The following is a 16,561-nucleotide window of genomic DNA, read 5'->3' on the forward strand; positions in this document are numbered from 1 at the left end:
CATGCAGGTTAGGTGGATTGGCGATTCTAAATTTGCCCTAGTCTGTGCTTGGTGTGTGGGTGTGTTTGCTTGTGTCCTGCAGTGGGTTGGCACCCTGCCCAGGATTGGTTCCTGCCTTGTGCCCTGTGTTGGCTGGGATTGACTCCAGCAGACACCCGTGACCCTGTGTTCGGATTCAGCGGGTTGGAAAATGGATGGATGGATGGTAGCTCTCACTGCTTGACCTCCTGGTGTTAATGAGCATGATTTGGGCTTGGAATTATGTGCAGTTACGGTTAACCATGAGTCAGACTCAGGGTGGCTTGTAATGATCCACTTTATATTTTTAAGCCTGAAATAACATCTGCTGCAAAAAGTCATGACTGTTTCTATGCTTTTAGCCTCTCTAACGTAACTCATCAATATTCATGAGCTGGGCAGAGTCTTGCACATTGGCAAACGAAAAGTTGAAAAGCAGTTTTAGAATGAACTGAAACTGACCATTGCATGAAAAAAGGCAAAATAATTGTGATAGAGTGCAAGAACAAGCAAGATGTATCAGCCTCCCTGAGTCTGGGAATACCCCACTAATCCCCTAATTACTACGTTCTGTAACTGGGGAACATGCAGATAAATTTAATGTCTAAATTAAGTTTGTGTGACAAAGTATACTGGGTACCTGTCTCTTTTTTTTTTTTTTAAACAGACCTGCATGTAGAGTAATAGCCACATCAATTTTAGAGAAATCAAATTAGCACATTTTAAAGAACCCCCCCTTCCTACAAATGGAATACAGTGGGTATGAGAAAAGACTGTGGAGTTATCATTGTGTTTACCTTGCAAGTTCAACATGTGGAAAGACTCCGTGGCCCTTATACAAAATACCACTTTATTCATTATAAGAAGCCGCACCAGGCTGTAACTACCCCTAGATGGGACAGCAGTTCCCTGGGCAAACTGAAAGCACATAGTCACAGTTGTTAACAACTGGACAACCTAAAACAGACTGTATTGGGAAGAAGATTTGAGTATCGTGCATGGAGAAATTCTCTACAGACCATTAGTAGATTGGGAATTGAACCCAGGTCACTAGAGTTAAGAAGATCCAGCACTAATTCCTGTACCACCCAGACTCCTCTTCCAAGTGTTTCCAAACATTCACCCAGTGCACCTTGTCTGGTGCTGCTCAGCTTGCAAGCGCTGTGACACATATTGCAGACTGTGTGGCTTACTAGCTACAGGGCTGTGAACCACAAAGTTGCTTGTTTAAACTACACCACTCACTTCCTGTGTGACCATTACAAAGGCACTTAACTGCTGGGTGCCCCCGTTTGTACATATCTAGAGACAGTTGTACATAAGTTTATTTGTATGTTCCTTTGGATAAAATCATCAGCTAAACAAATATTAAGTGCCAAAGCCATGCTTTGCTGTTTCAGCATCAAGACATGCAGAATGGGGTGCTGTAGCTGTTTTTACTTCTTGATTCATTCTATTTAGGCCCATTTTTGCATACATTTTATAAATAAATTCTTCCCCTTTTCTCCATGGTCTGAGCTATTGACAATGGTACTTCCTCACCCCTCATTTTGTCATTATTGCATGGTTCACTTTGTGCATTTGCAGCTACTGAACCTGACATACATAAGACTATCAAAACTGTTGATCTCTCCCAGACACATCTCTATGGCATGGTCACCTTTCTGGAGTGTAACCTAAAGTGAGTATATTTGACTTTAGCAAGATTAATCAAGAAACATAAGTGACCGCATCCCTCTGGTGATTCATTTTTAACTTCAGTAGGGCAACGTTCAAACTTCAATAGGGCAACGTTCTATCATAGGGCCATTCCATCCTCATGAGGAGCCAATTTAGAGTTGCCAATTAACCTAACGCATATGTCTTTAAGATTCTAAAGAGGAGCACAAAAGTCAATTAACACACAAAAAAAAAGACATGGGGACAGCATGCAAACCTCACAGACAGTTATAAAACCACAGACCTGAAGCTGGAAAATAGCATCACTAATCACTTCAGTAAAATTCCATTTTCCAGTCAGTCCATCTATATTTTATATAGCTCTTTCTGGGGTTTCTGATTAGAATCCACTAGGGCTCATTCTGGTGTTGATGAGCAAATTTTTATATCTGTCTGTGCTCATTGCAGGGAGTCTTTCAAACCTTTTTATATAGTATGTTTTGTTGGGACTCACAAGATCATTTTACAATACCAAGCAAATAAAAAAGAAAGTCTAAAAAAGCAAGAAAAATAAGGCCTTAAGTGGAGCCTTCAAATATCCAGGGCAGAAATGATCACATAAAACAGTAAATTAATAATAAGTTAGAATCGACTGACAACATGAATTGATAAACAGTATATACAATACAGTAAGAGTAAAAGAAACTGATCTGAGAACAGCAGGATCAAAATCTATGACAGTATAGTAATTCTTTCAGGCCATTGGAAAAGAAAGATGCATGAAACGTATCATGCCAGCCAAGTTTTTTGTTTACTGGGATAGCACTGATGGAGGATGTGCATTTAAAACAGTTGGCTGTTTTTCAAGAATGGCTTTTGTACCACAAGGACAGTCAAGTTCTACTTTAGAAATCAACAGAGGTTTGAAGAATTATTCATGGGCCAAATTATGGTATATAAAGCCTGTGTGGTTTCCAAAATAATATGTTTGTAAAAATACATAAGACTGACCACATAATATAACACTGTTGCTAAAACTCTTTATGATCCACATGATGTTTAGTTATTTGGGATGACATTTTGAGCTCAGAGTGCCATGGTGATGCAGTTACTAGCACATCTGACTTGCGATTATCATCCTTGGTTAATATCTTGAGGCCATTTTGGATTTATTTGGAGCTTCCCTGTTCTTCCCATGGGAGTGTGGGTTGTGCCCCAGGTATTCTGGTTTTCCTCCTTTATTTCACACATGTTAAACAGCAATGCTGAATTGGCACCATCTGAGTGTGTGTTTGTGTGCGAGATGGTGCACAGATTGGCACCCAAACCAAGGTTTATTCCTCCTTTAAATTTAGTGTTGTCATGATAGGCTCCGGCCTCATGCAACCCAGAATAAGACTGTGCAGGTTTAAGGATGTTTTTTAATGTTATGTTTAGGATGGTGAGATAGCACAGAGGACACTTCATTAATCCAATGGAAGTCCAACATGACCAAAATGTAAGTGTGGGTTTATGTAATTGGGCCCAAAGATGTAGTGCTTTTCATGCCTTGCACCTAGTGTGTGTCCTAGGTATGATGTTAAACTGCATCTGGTCCTGCAAGAGGTCCTCCAAAAAAAAAAAACTTCACAACTGCGACGACAGACAGGACTACTTTCTTGCTGCAGCTGCCCATAGGAAGGCTACTCACATTATGAAGGAGATGGGAGAAAGCCCACAGGAACCTTATGCCTGGAAGAGTCAAAACCGTCGGAGAGCAAATGGGGTTGGGCCTTGGGAGATCAGAACTGGTGTGGTGCTGAAACGTCACCTGCTTCACAGCAGCACTCTTGTCCCAATTTGAGGTGGCCCAGTCAGGTCAGCACATGGACCATCTTGTCTCTCTGGCATGATGAGTGCACCAAAAAGTTCTGTTACATTAAAGGAATATTCCAGCCAAAAATATTTTTGATATGATACTGTCTTCAGCATGATGATCTTCTTCTGCTGTCGTAGGAGCTTCATAAACTCCACATTTAAGTGGCAGCACTCTCTGAGGTGCGTAGACCTGGGACTGGCCAGATCTCGGTAGAAGGGTACACCTATTATTGGTCTAGTCACTCTGAATCCCATCGAACTGAGGGGAGTAGTTGTTGCTGTGGCGTTCGGCTTTTTCTGATATTGCCTGATGTCACTCCTTTCAACAAGTGTATTATGAGACTCGGATTAAGGCACTCTGGGTGCTTTGTCTATTGTCTCAGTGTATGCTCCAACTGTAGTGAATAATGTTTCAGTGAGGGAGACATTTTATTTAAAACTTCACTCAGTGGTTGATGGGAGCCTGTCAGGTGACACCCCTCTTGTCATGTTGACTTCATTGCGACCTCTGGCACTTATAGGGCTGGTTATGAGGATTGTGTCAGTCCCCATGGGTCTGGCGACCATTGTGAAAGTGGCTCCATTCTCCTTGACTCTGCAAAATGTCACTAGCTGTGGATCGCTGGATCCTGGTTATAGCACCCTGAGCTACATTGATGGACTTGGTACTGCAAAACAGGTGGTGTGGTGAAGGAGATTGATCACATCCTCGTGGGCAGATGCTGGAGGCTCTTACAAAACTGCAGGGGGTGCAGAAGTGCCCAGCTTGTGAATTTTGAAAACATACTGGTTGTTTCTACTTTGAAGATTCAGCTTAGGTCCAGTAGGCTACATTTTACTAGAAAACTGAGGCTGGACCTGGCCAAACTCCAAATCAGGCTGACTGTAACAAATTTGCATGCAGTTTATGTGGGGAACTTACAAACTTGCTGATCCTCATGTGATATGGGAGATCTTCCATGACAACACCCTGAAGTTTGCAGAGGGTTGTGTTGGTGTTTCTGATATTCCCAGAAGGAAATGTTTCATCTCGCAGGGAACCCTGGATATCATGGAGAGGAGTTGCAGCGCACAACTTAATGGCATCTCCAGACTATACTGGGAAATAAGAAGGATGGCAGTGAGGGCTCATAGGGCAAATAAGTAGGTGGTTGTTAGAGGAATCTGTGAGCAGGTGACACACCATCGGTGGTCTAGTGACCCACGTCCTGCTAACAGAGGAATTGAAGCATTACGCACTAGCCAAAACTGTTCCTTGGAGAGTTGCAGTTAGGGTGGCTGATGAAACGGTCTTTACGGATGACACTGAAGTTGTGACTTGCAGGGCTTGCTACTTTGAGCAGCTGTTTAACGCTTATCCTCCGGCTAGGATGTTGAATATCTCTGTGTCCACGGTTCTTGAAACTGATCCTCCAATTAGCTGTGAACCACTCAAACTCGCTGAGATTGCACAGGCATTGAACCAGTTAAGGGTAAGAAAGTCTGCAGGGATCTGTGGTATCCAGGGTGAACTTCTCCAGGCTGGTGGTAAGGCTGTCCTCGCATTGTATAAAATCTTTGCTTCAATTTGGAAGACAGGCGTCATCCCAACGGACTGTAAAACGGGATTTGTCATGTCTATCTGGATAGGGAAGGGTGATCGCCTGGATTGCGGTAGCTACAGGGGGATAAGATTGCTGTCTGTGCTGGGTAGGGTCCTTATAGGGTCATCCTCAACAGGATGTCGTGATCACTTGCTTACCTACCAGCGTTTAGAGCAGTCTGGTTTTATGCCTAAGAAGTCTACCTACCATCAACTGCATCCTGGCACTGACGGTTCTCATGAAGCATAAATGTGAATATCGGCAGAGTTTCTTTGCAGCCTTTGTCAGTTTTCGTAAAGCATTCAACTCAGTTGATTGAGCTTCCCTGTGGGACATCCTGATACTTCACAGAAACCCTTCAAAGTGGCTGGATAGCATGTCTGGCTGTACCCTGGTAGTATGAGTGCTGTGCAGAGTGGAGGCAGAACCTCTGCGTTTTCTCCCAGTTGAATCTGGGTTTCATCAGGGTTGTGTTCTTGCTTCTACTCTGTTGAGTGCTTGCATGGGCTGGGTGTTGGGCAGGGTCATGGGGTCCAGTGGCTATGGGGCATCTGTTGAGAATAGAGATTCACTAATCTTGACTTTGCTGACAATGCTGTGATGTTCGTAGAGTCAGTGGAGGCTCTTGAGAGACTGAGCGAGTAGTCTGAGTGTCTGGCCTTGCAGGTGTCCTTGGATAAAAAACCAAGATCTAGGCCTTTAATGACCTCTTGGGCGCAGCCATCAGCAATATGTCTGTCTGGGGAGAGTGTCAACCTTGTCGAGAGGTTTACCTACCTTGGCAGCGACATTCACGTTTCTAGTGGTTCTTCCTATGAAGTCAGTAGACAGACTGGGAGAGCATGGGGGCTCATGAGGTCGCTGGAAAGGGGTGTGTGGCACTCCCGGCATCTTTGCAAAAGGACGAAGGTCCAAGTCTTTAGACTCCTGGTGTTTCCCGTTTTACTTTGTGAGACAGCATCAGTTACCACACTATGGGCATATGTGGCATAATTCCTCAAGGATGATCCATCTTGCAGGATCCTCATTGTTGAGGACCCCAGTAGCTGGACCAGGCCAAGGGGACGTCCACATAACACTTTATATGTGGCAGATAAAGGCCATTTCTGGAGGGTGGGACTGAATCATGTGTCTGCCTGTGGGGTTGCCAGCCTAGAACCCAAGCTGTTTTGTCGTCGTCTGGGTGTGGCAACGCGCTGTACCAAGGCATGCACCTAAACCTAACCTGACCTACTGCTGCCAGAAATTACTCCTGTCCCCTGCAATTCTCAACATTTTGATGATGAGATGAGTTTACCTTACCAACAAATCTATTTCAATGATTTAATTATTTTGCTTCTCATAGATTGTTTCCAGGCGCTTCCACCGCTTCAGTATTTACTGCCACTCACCTTACATTTACACTAACATCTATATTACACTAACGTATTGGCTCCTGTTTAGTTGGGCTCAGCATTTTATTTGTGTTATAGCTGAGCTCAGCTACTGTACCTCTGATTTTGAGCTCTCTGCACTCTAAGCCCTCCAAATGCATAATAGTAGCTCAATATCTACATAAAATATTTGTTGTTCTTTTTTTAGTTTATTACACAGACATTTTTTAAACTTTATAAAAGTATCATAGTTAACATTACACCTATCTGTTTTTTGATTGGATAATGTGGAAAAAAGAAAACAACAACAAACATTTATTTATATAGCACATTTTCATACAAACAGTAGCTCAAAGTGCTTTACATAATAAAAGAATAGAAAAATAAAAGACACAATAAGAAAAACAAAATAAATCAACATTAACATCGAATAAGAGTAAGGTTCAATGGCCAGGGGGGACAGAAAAAAAAAAAACTCCAGACGGCTGGAGAAAAAAATAAAATCTGTAGGGATTCCAGACCATGAGACCGCCCAGTCCCCTCTGGGCATTCTACCTAACATAAATGAAAACAGCCCTCTTTGGATTTAGGGTTAGAAAAGAGCACCAAAAGCATTGGAAGCCACACAAATCGAACAAAATACTGCATATACTTGTGTATAAGTCACGTCTTGAAACCCGAAAAATCAATCATAAAATCGGACACCAATTATACGCCTGTTCAAAAATTATTTATTTTAATTTTTTTTTTACATTTTCTTGCTTCCTCCAATCTTGCACCAGTTTCTCAGACACATCAAATTTTGTTGCAGCAGCGCAGTTACCAAATTCTTTCGCCACTTCGACAACTTGATCAAATGCTCCCATCATTTATTTATTTATTATCATTTATTTATTTATTTATAAAGCACTTTAAAAACAACATCAAGGCTGACCAAAGTGCTGTACAATTAAAAGCCCAACATATCAGACACACAATAACCAAACGGTAAAAGAAACAGACAATTAAACATATAAGAGCTGAAGAGATTCATAATAAAAAGTATACAGATAGCCAACATATACTGGGTTAAAAGCCAGGGAGTAAAACTGTGTTTTTAAATAAGATTTAAAGACAGCTAGTGAAGGGGCCTGCCTAACGTGCAATGGCAAATCGTTCCAGAGTTTTAGGGCTGCAACTGAAATAGCCCAATCACCTCGGAGTTTGCATCATGCCTTGGGAACACGTAAAAGCATCTGGTCTGCTGACGTGAGAGAGCGAGGCGGTACATAAGGGTGCAGCAGTTCTGACAAATAAAATGTGGCACAACCATTAAAGGATTTAGATAAGGGATGCTCTTACGATAAAGGTGTATAAGGGTGTGATATACAAAAACAAACAACGCAAAAGTCGTTTTGGTATTGTTCAGGTATTACTGTGTGGTTCACGCAGGCACTATATATATATATATATATATATATATATATATATAAAGGCAGTGTGCTCCGTAGTTTCATTCTCAGGTGGGAAATCTCTTGGACCAATAGCATCAGTTTTCCGCATGCAACTTATACAACTGACGTTATAAAATACTGGAAATTATACGGTAAAATCAAGCCCCGACTTATCCACGGGAGAACTTAAATATGAGTATATACGGTAGGTGAGAACAATTTGTTCTGCTACAGTGGTTGTAGACATTGACAGGGAGACTGAGAGGTAAAATAAACAGGAGTCAGGGAGTGGATAGTAAGATGCATCAGACAAGGCTGAGGACAGTGCAACCTCCAATATGAGTGTACTGCACAGTGTGTGGACAGCAGGACAATTTAAGATTACAAGATATCCAAGTGAAATACTAATTTATGTGTTGCGGGTATTAGTGCTGGGCAGTATACCGGTTCATACCGAAAACCATTTATTATTTTTATGATATGGATTTTTCTTATACCGCAGCACTTGTTTAAATTGCCTAATCAACGGAGTACGTGCATTAGTGGAGGTATTGCGCGGGGCCCTTATTCACTGCTAAACATGTATAGTACATGCTGTGGTGGAGGTATTGCGCAGTGAAAATGGACAGAAAATTCTGAAACTGAAGCTGTAGCAGGCGATAAGGTTGAACATGATGACAGAAGAACTTTTGCCGGAAAAAAAGGAGTCACGTCCGTTGCCTGAAGATACTTTGATTTAAAAAGATCGGAAGTGGACCATTATGTTCAAATCTGTGAATACTGTTTCTGTACTACTGGATAATACTGCAAGCCAAGTTGTACTTGTTTTAATTTTTTTTTTAATACTGTGTAATGTACCTGGGTACTGTGTAATAGTGTGACGACATGTTGACTTTATTCTCGACATTTCCACTATAATCTCAATGCTTATAACGAGAATAAAGTCGACATGTTGACTTTATTCTTGTAATTTGTTATTAGAGTAGAACATCGTAAACTAAACTTCATCCTAAAATGAATATTTCATTTACTAGATTTTCTTAAACCCCGTCATAAGTTATGTAGCACATTAAATGCTTTGTGTTAAGTGTTCCCGGAGCCATGTTAATCGCTAAGCGCTTCTTAAACAGACTTCCTATACACTAAGAGGAGGCATAGGCAGCACACACAATACATTGATTTCATGATTTTCTTGCTCCCTGAACATTTAGAATGCCAAGATAAATACTTGATGTAATTTTCATGATTAAATGCATTAAAGCATGTATTAATCATGTGGGCAACTGTGGCATGGAGGTTGCACTGGTGACTTGCAGCAAGGTGGTCTCAGGCGTTCCCTGTTTTGAATTTGCATGTTTTTCTGGTGGGTTTACTCTGCGTGCTTCAGTTTTCTTTCAAAGTCACGTAGGATGTGGGGTTTTGTTGTGCTGTATTGACCCTGCTAGTGTATGTGTTACTCATATTCTCCCTGCGATGTGCTGGCGCCTCGTTCAGGATTTGCTCTTGCCTCACATACAATGCTTGCTGGGATGGGCGCAACCCTGAATGGATGGCATAATTAAACATTGTGGAGGACTGCCGGCTTCGTGCTCCGGGCCTCACCCCCAGGCCGCCAGGAGGAGCTCTCCCGACAGCAGGATCGTGCCCCGAGTTCCAGCAGGGCCTCATGGACTATGTAGTGTTTTTACACAGCCCTGCTGGATATCTTGGGGACCACCGGGAGTCGCTGTAGGGGGGCTCATGGGTTCTTGTGTGCCCTATAACCTGGGAGTACATCACGGTCACGTGACGGGAAGGAAGGACGTGCTCCCGGGGTGAAGAACAGGACTGTTTGCCCTGACCCGGAAGGAATAAGGAACTGTGGTCTGATTGGACAGGAACAACTCCGGGTCAGGGGCTATAAAAGGACTATGGGCCAGTCCAGACACTGAGCTGTGCTGGGTGGGAGAGGAGCAAAATGTCTGGGTGAGGAGGAGAGTGTTGTAGAAGAGTTTATTGATTTGGTGATTTATGAGTAGTGTGGAAGGTGCTTGGTGCACTGTGGAAAAAAATAAAAAGTCTTGGACTTTTACCTGGTGTCTGGAGTTATACCTGAGGGTTCAAGGGAGCACTAGTGCCCCCTACTGCCACAACATGTATAACGAAGATTTTTAAAGTTATGAACACTCCGCGGTCTACGTTTATAGCTAGTTTGAATTTCACAAAGACGTTTATCGTGTGGTGATTGGTTATGTGGAGAAAGAAAAAAGAAGGATAGGAACTGGAGGTTTGGTACATCAGACAGAGACAGCATGTATGCAATAAAGAAAACCCGCTCAGAAGAACATCCATTGAATTCTGTGTTTGTGTCTCCGACCACCATATCACGAATCCAACATTTACACAATATTTAAGTTAAACCTGTGCAATACCCATTCATACATCCAGTTTTTTGGAGCCTCGTCACATCTGCCATAAAGTTCTCTACATTGAACGAACACCTAGGGACCCCTTACTGCGAGGGAGCAGCACTACCACCACACTACCATGCATGTTTAATACCTGCTTTAATGCATTTCATCCTGAAAATGATACAAAGTATATATCTTAGCATTTTAAATTTTCAGAGAGCAGGAATATCATGAAGTGAATGTATTCTGTGCATTGATCGCTGCCTGCACCTCCCCTTAGTGTAGAGGAAGTCAGTTTAAGAAGCGCATACCAATTAACAACTGGGTCAGGGAACACAACACAAAGCATTTCATGTGCAACATTAACTTATGACGAGTTTTGAGAAAATCTACTAAATTAAACATTGATTTTAGGATGAAGTTCAGTTTTACGAAATTCTACTTTAATTACAAAATAAACTATGAGAATAAAGTGGAAATGTCGAGAATAAAGTCAACATGTTAACTTTATTCTCGTTATATATTTTTTTCTTCCCCCTGTCTGTATTGATTTTTCTTCACCATGGCCCTAATACGATTCCGTTGTGCTATACCACAAATAGCATTATAAATGAAAGTTGCAGTGTTATTATTTATGTATACAGCTTAGCTTGAAGCAAGAGCCATATTAATGCAATTTGCCTAAATGATGGTTCAGTTGGTAAAGATGTCATCACCAAGTTGCACTTGTTTTATTTTATTTTTATTTGGTGAATACTGTGTAATGCACCTGAGCTTGAAGTAATAGTATTATTACGGGAAGTTGCACTATTATTTATTTTATTATTATTATTTATTAGTTTAAATACTATGCATTTTAATTATGGTAAAGTTGTTTAAAAAGTTACTTCAATGTGTCAGTGGACAGAGATTGTTAACATTAACAGAAAGTGTAGTTGGTTTACAAAAACTATTTACTATTTATTCCTTTTCTAAGACATGTTCAGTGCAATACAACTTTTGACAAGTACCTCTGGATAGTTTACTAAGTCTAAATGCCTCTTTAGATGGTTGAAAATATGTTGTCAAAATTTTAGTTTAAGTTGTTTGCCAAATTTCTTCAATAAAAAGGTTCTATGTTTTGACTGCAACTGTCACGCAGTGTGATTCTTTCTCTTCATTAGTGCCACCCCCTTGAAAACTATCACTTTATGGGGCCATGCAAAGTGTGCACATTAAAATGTTTTTTGTACAATTCTCATGACAGTGGAATAGGTTATTCTTAGCCAGTCTACTACAGTAATTGCAGTGGAAAATGTGGTTAACATCCACTCATGCAGTGGGGAAAAATACCATTGAATACCTTGAAACCGGTATAATTTTGAAAAATACCGTGATATGGAATTTTGGTCATACCGTCCAGCACTAGTGGGTATTTGTGTAAACAAGACAAATGTATTTATGAGGCAAATCAATGTTAACCGCACTGGGTTCCTATTTTGGCCCTGGGCAGTCTAATCTTCTACACCTTGGGTCAGGTCAGTTTGAGGATCATGCACTGGTACTACGGGTTGACAACACACCACATGATGAAACAGCTTGGGATCCTGGTTGGCAACTCTCCAGTCAGACGTGCAGTCCAGTCCCACACTCTAGAAATGACCATCTGTCTGCATCACTTTGACCTGGTCCTGCCACTTGGGTCCTCAACACTGACAACCCTATGAGCTTTGTCACCCACGAGGGAATTGTGCCACATGGTCGTAAGTACCGTAATCAATGCTCCCTCACAATGCAGGTAATGTGCCTCATTCTGGACTCCTTGAGCAACCACTCGTTTGACACAAAGTCAAACTAGCGCTACCCAAAGACTTTGCGAAGGAGTCTAGTCACTGGATAGCGTCCATGTCTTACAACCATATAGCAAAACAGGAAACACCAGGACTCTAAAGACTTGGAACTTCATCCTTTTGCAAAGATATAAGGAGCACCAGTCACTCCTTTCCATCGACCTCATCCCCCATGCTCTCCCAATCTGTCTATTGACTTCATAGGAAGAGTCACCAGAGACATGAATGTCACTGCCGAGGTAAGTAAACCTCTCAATTCAGTCGACACTGTCTCTGCAAACGAACATTGTTTATGGCTGGCTGATCCTGGATTTTTACCCAGGAAAAATGCAAGCCCAGACACTCGGACTCCTCACTCGGTTTCTTGAGAGCCTGGATTAGTGCCTCCATTGACTCCACAGAGATCCCAGCATCGTTGGCAGTCAAGATCAGCGAATCCTTCTTTACCAACAGATGCCCCACTTCTGCCTCTACTCTGCACAACATCACAGTACCAGTGTACAGGCTGGCCATGATATCCAGCAACTTCGGGGGGGATCCTGCAAAGTCTAAAGGATGTCCCATAGGGTAGCTTGATCACCTCATGATTTACAAATTAAGACCTCCGTGGCTGTAGGTTTATTATTTTCCCTATCATTTATATCCTGCTTCCAAGACCATGTACTTCAGAGTTTTACAATTTAAAATAGTTATCTTCACAGTACTATTGATAGAGAAATGCACATTCTTGAATTCTGAATGCTGATGGGTGTGTCAGGGTAAGTGAGACCTTATATGGTTCAGACTGGGCACCTTGGCCAGCAGGTTTTTCTTGCATGATGTGTTATCAGTTCCTATCAAGTTTCTAAAGTTACCGGTTTAGTTTTGTCAAAACTGAGCAGCAGCCCACTAGCTGTCAACATTAGAAATATTACACGCTGCAGCTTGCAGTAATCTTGTATTTACTGTCAACTGACTTGTTTTCTGTTTTCTTTTACTAGATAATGGGATCTCATGGTAACCTTTCAGTCAAGGTGGATGAACAAACTAAAACCAAAATCCAGTCGCTCAACAGCAACTACAGTCAGTACAAGGATGCACTTGTGCAGCATATCATTGATATGGCATGCGGCCTTAAAACAGAACTTCACAAGAATTATCGAGACTGAAGAGATCCAGAGCAGCATCCATCAGTGCTCTGAAAAAATAAATACCGTAAGGATTCTAACACTCTAGAATCAAATCTACTCCTGAACTTGAAAATAAAAGCTGGATGCCGCCTTTCTAGTGCAAAATTAAAACAAGAATTAAGTGATACAAATTAAAGCATGTGTGGTAAAACCAGTTTTGTTACTCTTTTCAGTTCCAGTCAAATCAAACTTGGTTTTCTTACAGTGCAAGAGTTAGATACCCCAGACCAAAGAACAATGGCTCAGATTCTGAGTTCGTGCTGTCATAAAGTGAGGGGCTGCACTATTTGGTTTTGGTAGGAGTTAAACCTTTCAAACATCTGCACACCTTTCTGTTCTAGTCATGTCAATGTACCAGTAGCAGTTATTAAAGCACTCGGCCAACGGTGTTCAATGCTTGTGATGTTTGCTCTGACATGGCAAGTTCAATAAAAAGGTACGGTATAACAAAAGCTGAGGTTGAACTAGCACAAACCTGCATAATCCTGTCATTTGTTTTTTACTTTCCTACACATTTATTTTCTCGGGCAAATTCATTTCTCTGTAAATCATCTTATTACTGTGTACTATGCAAAAGACACTTTATCAAATAAATTAGATTGTAGCACAAGGCACTAGCTGAGCATTTCATATATGTCAACTGGTAGCCTGAACTTGCTTTTTTAACTGCTATGCTAGGGGCTATATAAAATTAAACTAGACTGTCTGCTGCATCACTGCTTGCACTGAAATGTTAGTTGTTTTTGAAAATAATGTTTTAGTAATTTGTCCAAAGTAAGGTGTTAAACAACATCTTTAGGTTGTCGCTATTAATATCTTGACATTACTGGTGTTCTGCTACACCTTTGCCTGTTGTGAAATGTATGTTGTTCTGCAAAGATGTTGGTGCAAGGTTCTATACTGAAAAAAATACTTGATTGGAAGACGACTAACAAGGTACACCTCCAGTACAGCCAGTGGATATCTTGAGCTTCACTGCTGTAGTGTTTAAACCAAACTGTGAATTGTACATTTGTAGCTGTTTTTAGTACAGTATATTGTCTAGGTATTTTTTAATTCAATTGATTTTATAAATCAAATTAAAATGAGGCTCACATCAAGCAAGAATATACTGATGCCCAAGAGAGAAAGATGTCCGAACACACAGTGCACCACCACTTCATGCGTTGCTGCAGACCAGTCAGTGTGACCCTGTCCACGACCAAAAGCACCTGGAATGGGCATGTGAGCATCAGAACTGGGCCATGGAGGTATGAAAGAAGGTGGCTTGGTCCAATCACATTTGCTTTTAGATCAAGTGGTTTGCAGAGTGCGTGTGTGTCATTTACCTGGGGAAGAAATGGCAGTTCGGGAAGAAGGCCAGCTGATGGAGGCACAGTAATGCGGTTGGCAATGTTCTGCTGGAAAACGTTTGGTCCTGGCATTCATTTAGATGAGGAGTGTCCAAATCCAGTCCTAGTGGCCTGCAGTGACTTTACGGTTTTTCATTCTAACCATCTTCTTAATTAGTGAGCCATTTTTGCTACTGATTAACTTATTTTGCCTTAGTTTTAATTGACGTGACTCGGACCCATTGGTTGTTTCTTTTTCCTTAATAAGCAGCCAAACAATAATGACACACAAAACAAGCCACCACATGACCAGCTAACCTGAAAATAAAGAAAGGTGAAGGTCTGAGTCTGAGTTTGCTCAGGTCACTAAAACATCTTGATGGTGGTCTTAGAAAAACTCGACAGTCTGCTGTCGCAGAATGAGAGCAGCAACATGTCCTGCTATTCAATAACGGCTTTAACGGCAAGAATTGGCGTCTCATTAAGAAACTGATTGGAGTGAAATTGGCTGGAGTTTGATGATCTAATTTAGCTGGACATCTGTTGGCTTGTTTCACATCTCATTTCTTTTTTGCTGCCATTTAATGAAGAAACAAATCAATTCAGAGGAATGAATCCTTAAAAATAGGGCTATTGAAATGAAAAGAAAATGAGTTAATTAGCCGTGAAAACTGCTCGCTGATTGCAAAAAGTGTTAGAATGAAAACCTGCAGCTGCTGTGGCCCGCCAGGAGCTGCATGCATAAGCCCGTGCGTAAAATTCACATTATAACATGGTTTGCGGACAAAAGCAGAAATGTGCTTACGCACAAAAAAATCCAGATGCATAAATCTGTGCGAATGCCAACTTCCATGTTCTTCTGCTCCATAAATCCCGGTCAGCGTGAACAGTAACACATGTGCACGCGCCTGTTGTCCCACCCCAACTCCTCCCAGAATTACACCTCTTTGAATATGCAAATCAATATAAAAAACCATTAAGCTCAGCCTTCTGTGAAAAGACAATGGCAAAAGCACAGGTTAAAAAGAAGAATTTCGGCCAATACCAATTGGAGGCAAGGAAAAATGTACTATTTGTGGGTTTAAACAGTGGTATAAACAACAAAATGAAGTTGATCGAGTGACATAGCATGTCGGAGAAGCTCAAAAGCTCAAGTTCACAAAGTCGCACAGTGCCCTAAATAAAAAAGAAGTCACGTATCAAAGTCGCCGTGAAAAAGCAAGTCATAGCCCACCGTCTACAACAACAACAACATTTATTTATATAGCACATTTTCATACAAACAGTAGCTCAAAGTGCTTTACATATTAAAGAATAGAAAAATGAAAGACATAATTATAAAAAAATAAATCAACATTAACATCGAATAAGAGTAAGGTTCAATGGCCAGGGGACAGAAAAACAAAAACTCCAGACGGCTGGAGAAAAAATAAAATCTGTAGGGATTCCAGACCATGAGACCGCCCAGTCCCCTCTGGGCATTCTACCTAACATAAATGAAACAGTCCTCTTTGGATTTAGGGTTCTCACGGAAGGGCTTGATGATGATGATGGTCAAGTAGACTTCTTCCTTTTAATCCGTCCATCATTGTTGGAGCATCATGAAGCTTTGAGTAGGTGGAGGTGGCGCAGGCCACCACCACAAAGAAACCGGAAAAAGAAACAGAAAAGAGAGTAGGGGTCAGTACCGATTTTAGAGCCACCATGAATAGTTGTTATGATGAATTGAACATACAGAGTATCAGGATTAAGTTAAATTACGATTAAAATGAAGTTATAAAAGGCCATGTTAAAGTAATGTGTTTTCAGCAGTGTTTTAAAGTGCTCTACTGTATCAGCCTGGCGAATTCCTATTGGCAGGCTATTCCAGATTTTAGGTGCATAACAGCAGAAGGCCGCCTCACCACTTCTTTTAAGTT

The 16,561-nt window shown here is 41.3% G+C and overlaps 1 protein-coding gene across 1 annotated transcript in view; it reads left to right on the plus strand.

Moving 5' to 3' along the window:
* Positions 1-13,465, plus strand: part of LOC120514683 (V-type proton ATPase subunit G 3-like) — an 18,912-nt gene extending 5,447 nt beyond the window's left edge. Inside the window, exon 3 of the mRNA XM_039735183.1 lies at positions 13,123-13,465. Coding sequence (XP_039591117.1) covers positions 13,123-13,290 — 168 coding nt within the window. The 3' untranslated portion in view covers positions 13,291-13,465. The remainder of the gene's footprint in view (positions 1-13,122) is intronic.
* Positions 13,466-16,561: the final 3,096 nt, after the last annotated feature.

Source organism: Polypterus senegalus, chromosome 14, assembly GCF_016835505.1.
Source record: "Polypterus senegalus isolate Bchr_013 chromosome 14, ASM1683550v1, whole genome shotgun sequence".
NCBI lineage: Eukaryota > Metazoa > Chordata > Cladistia > Polypteriformes > Polypteridae > Polypterus > Polypterus senegalus.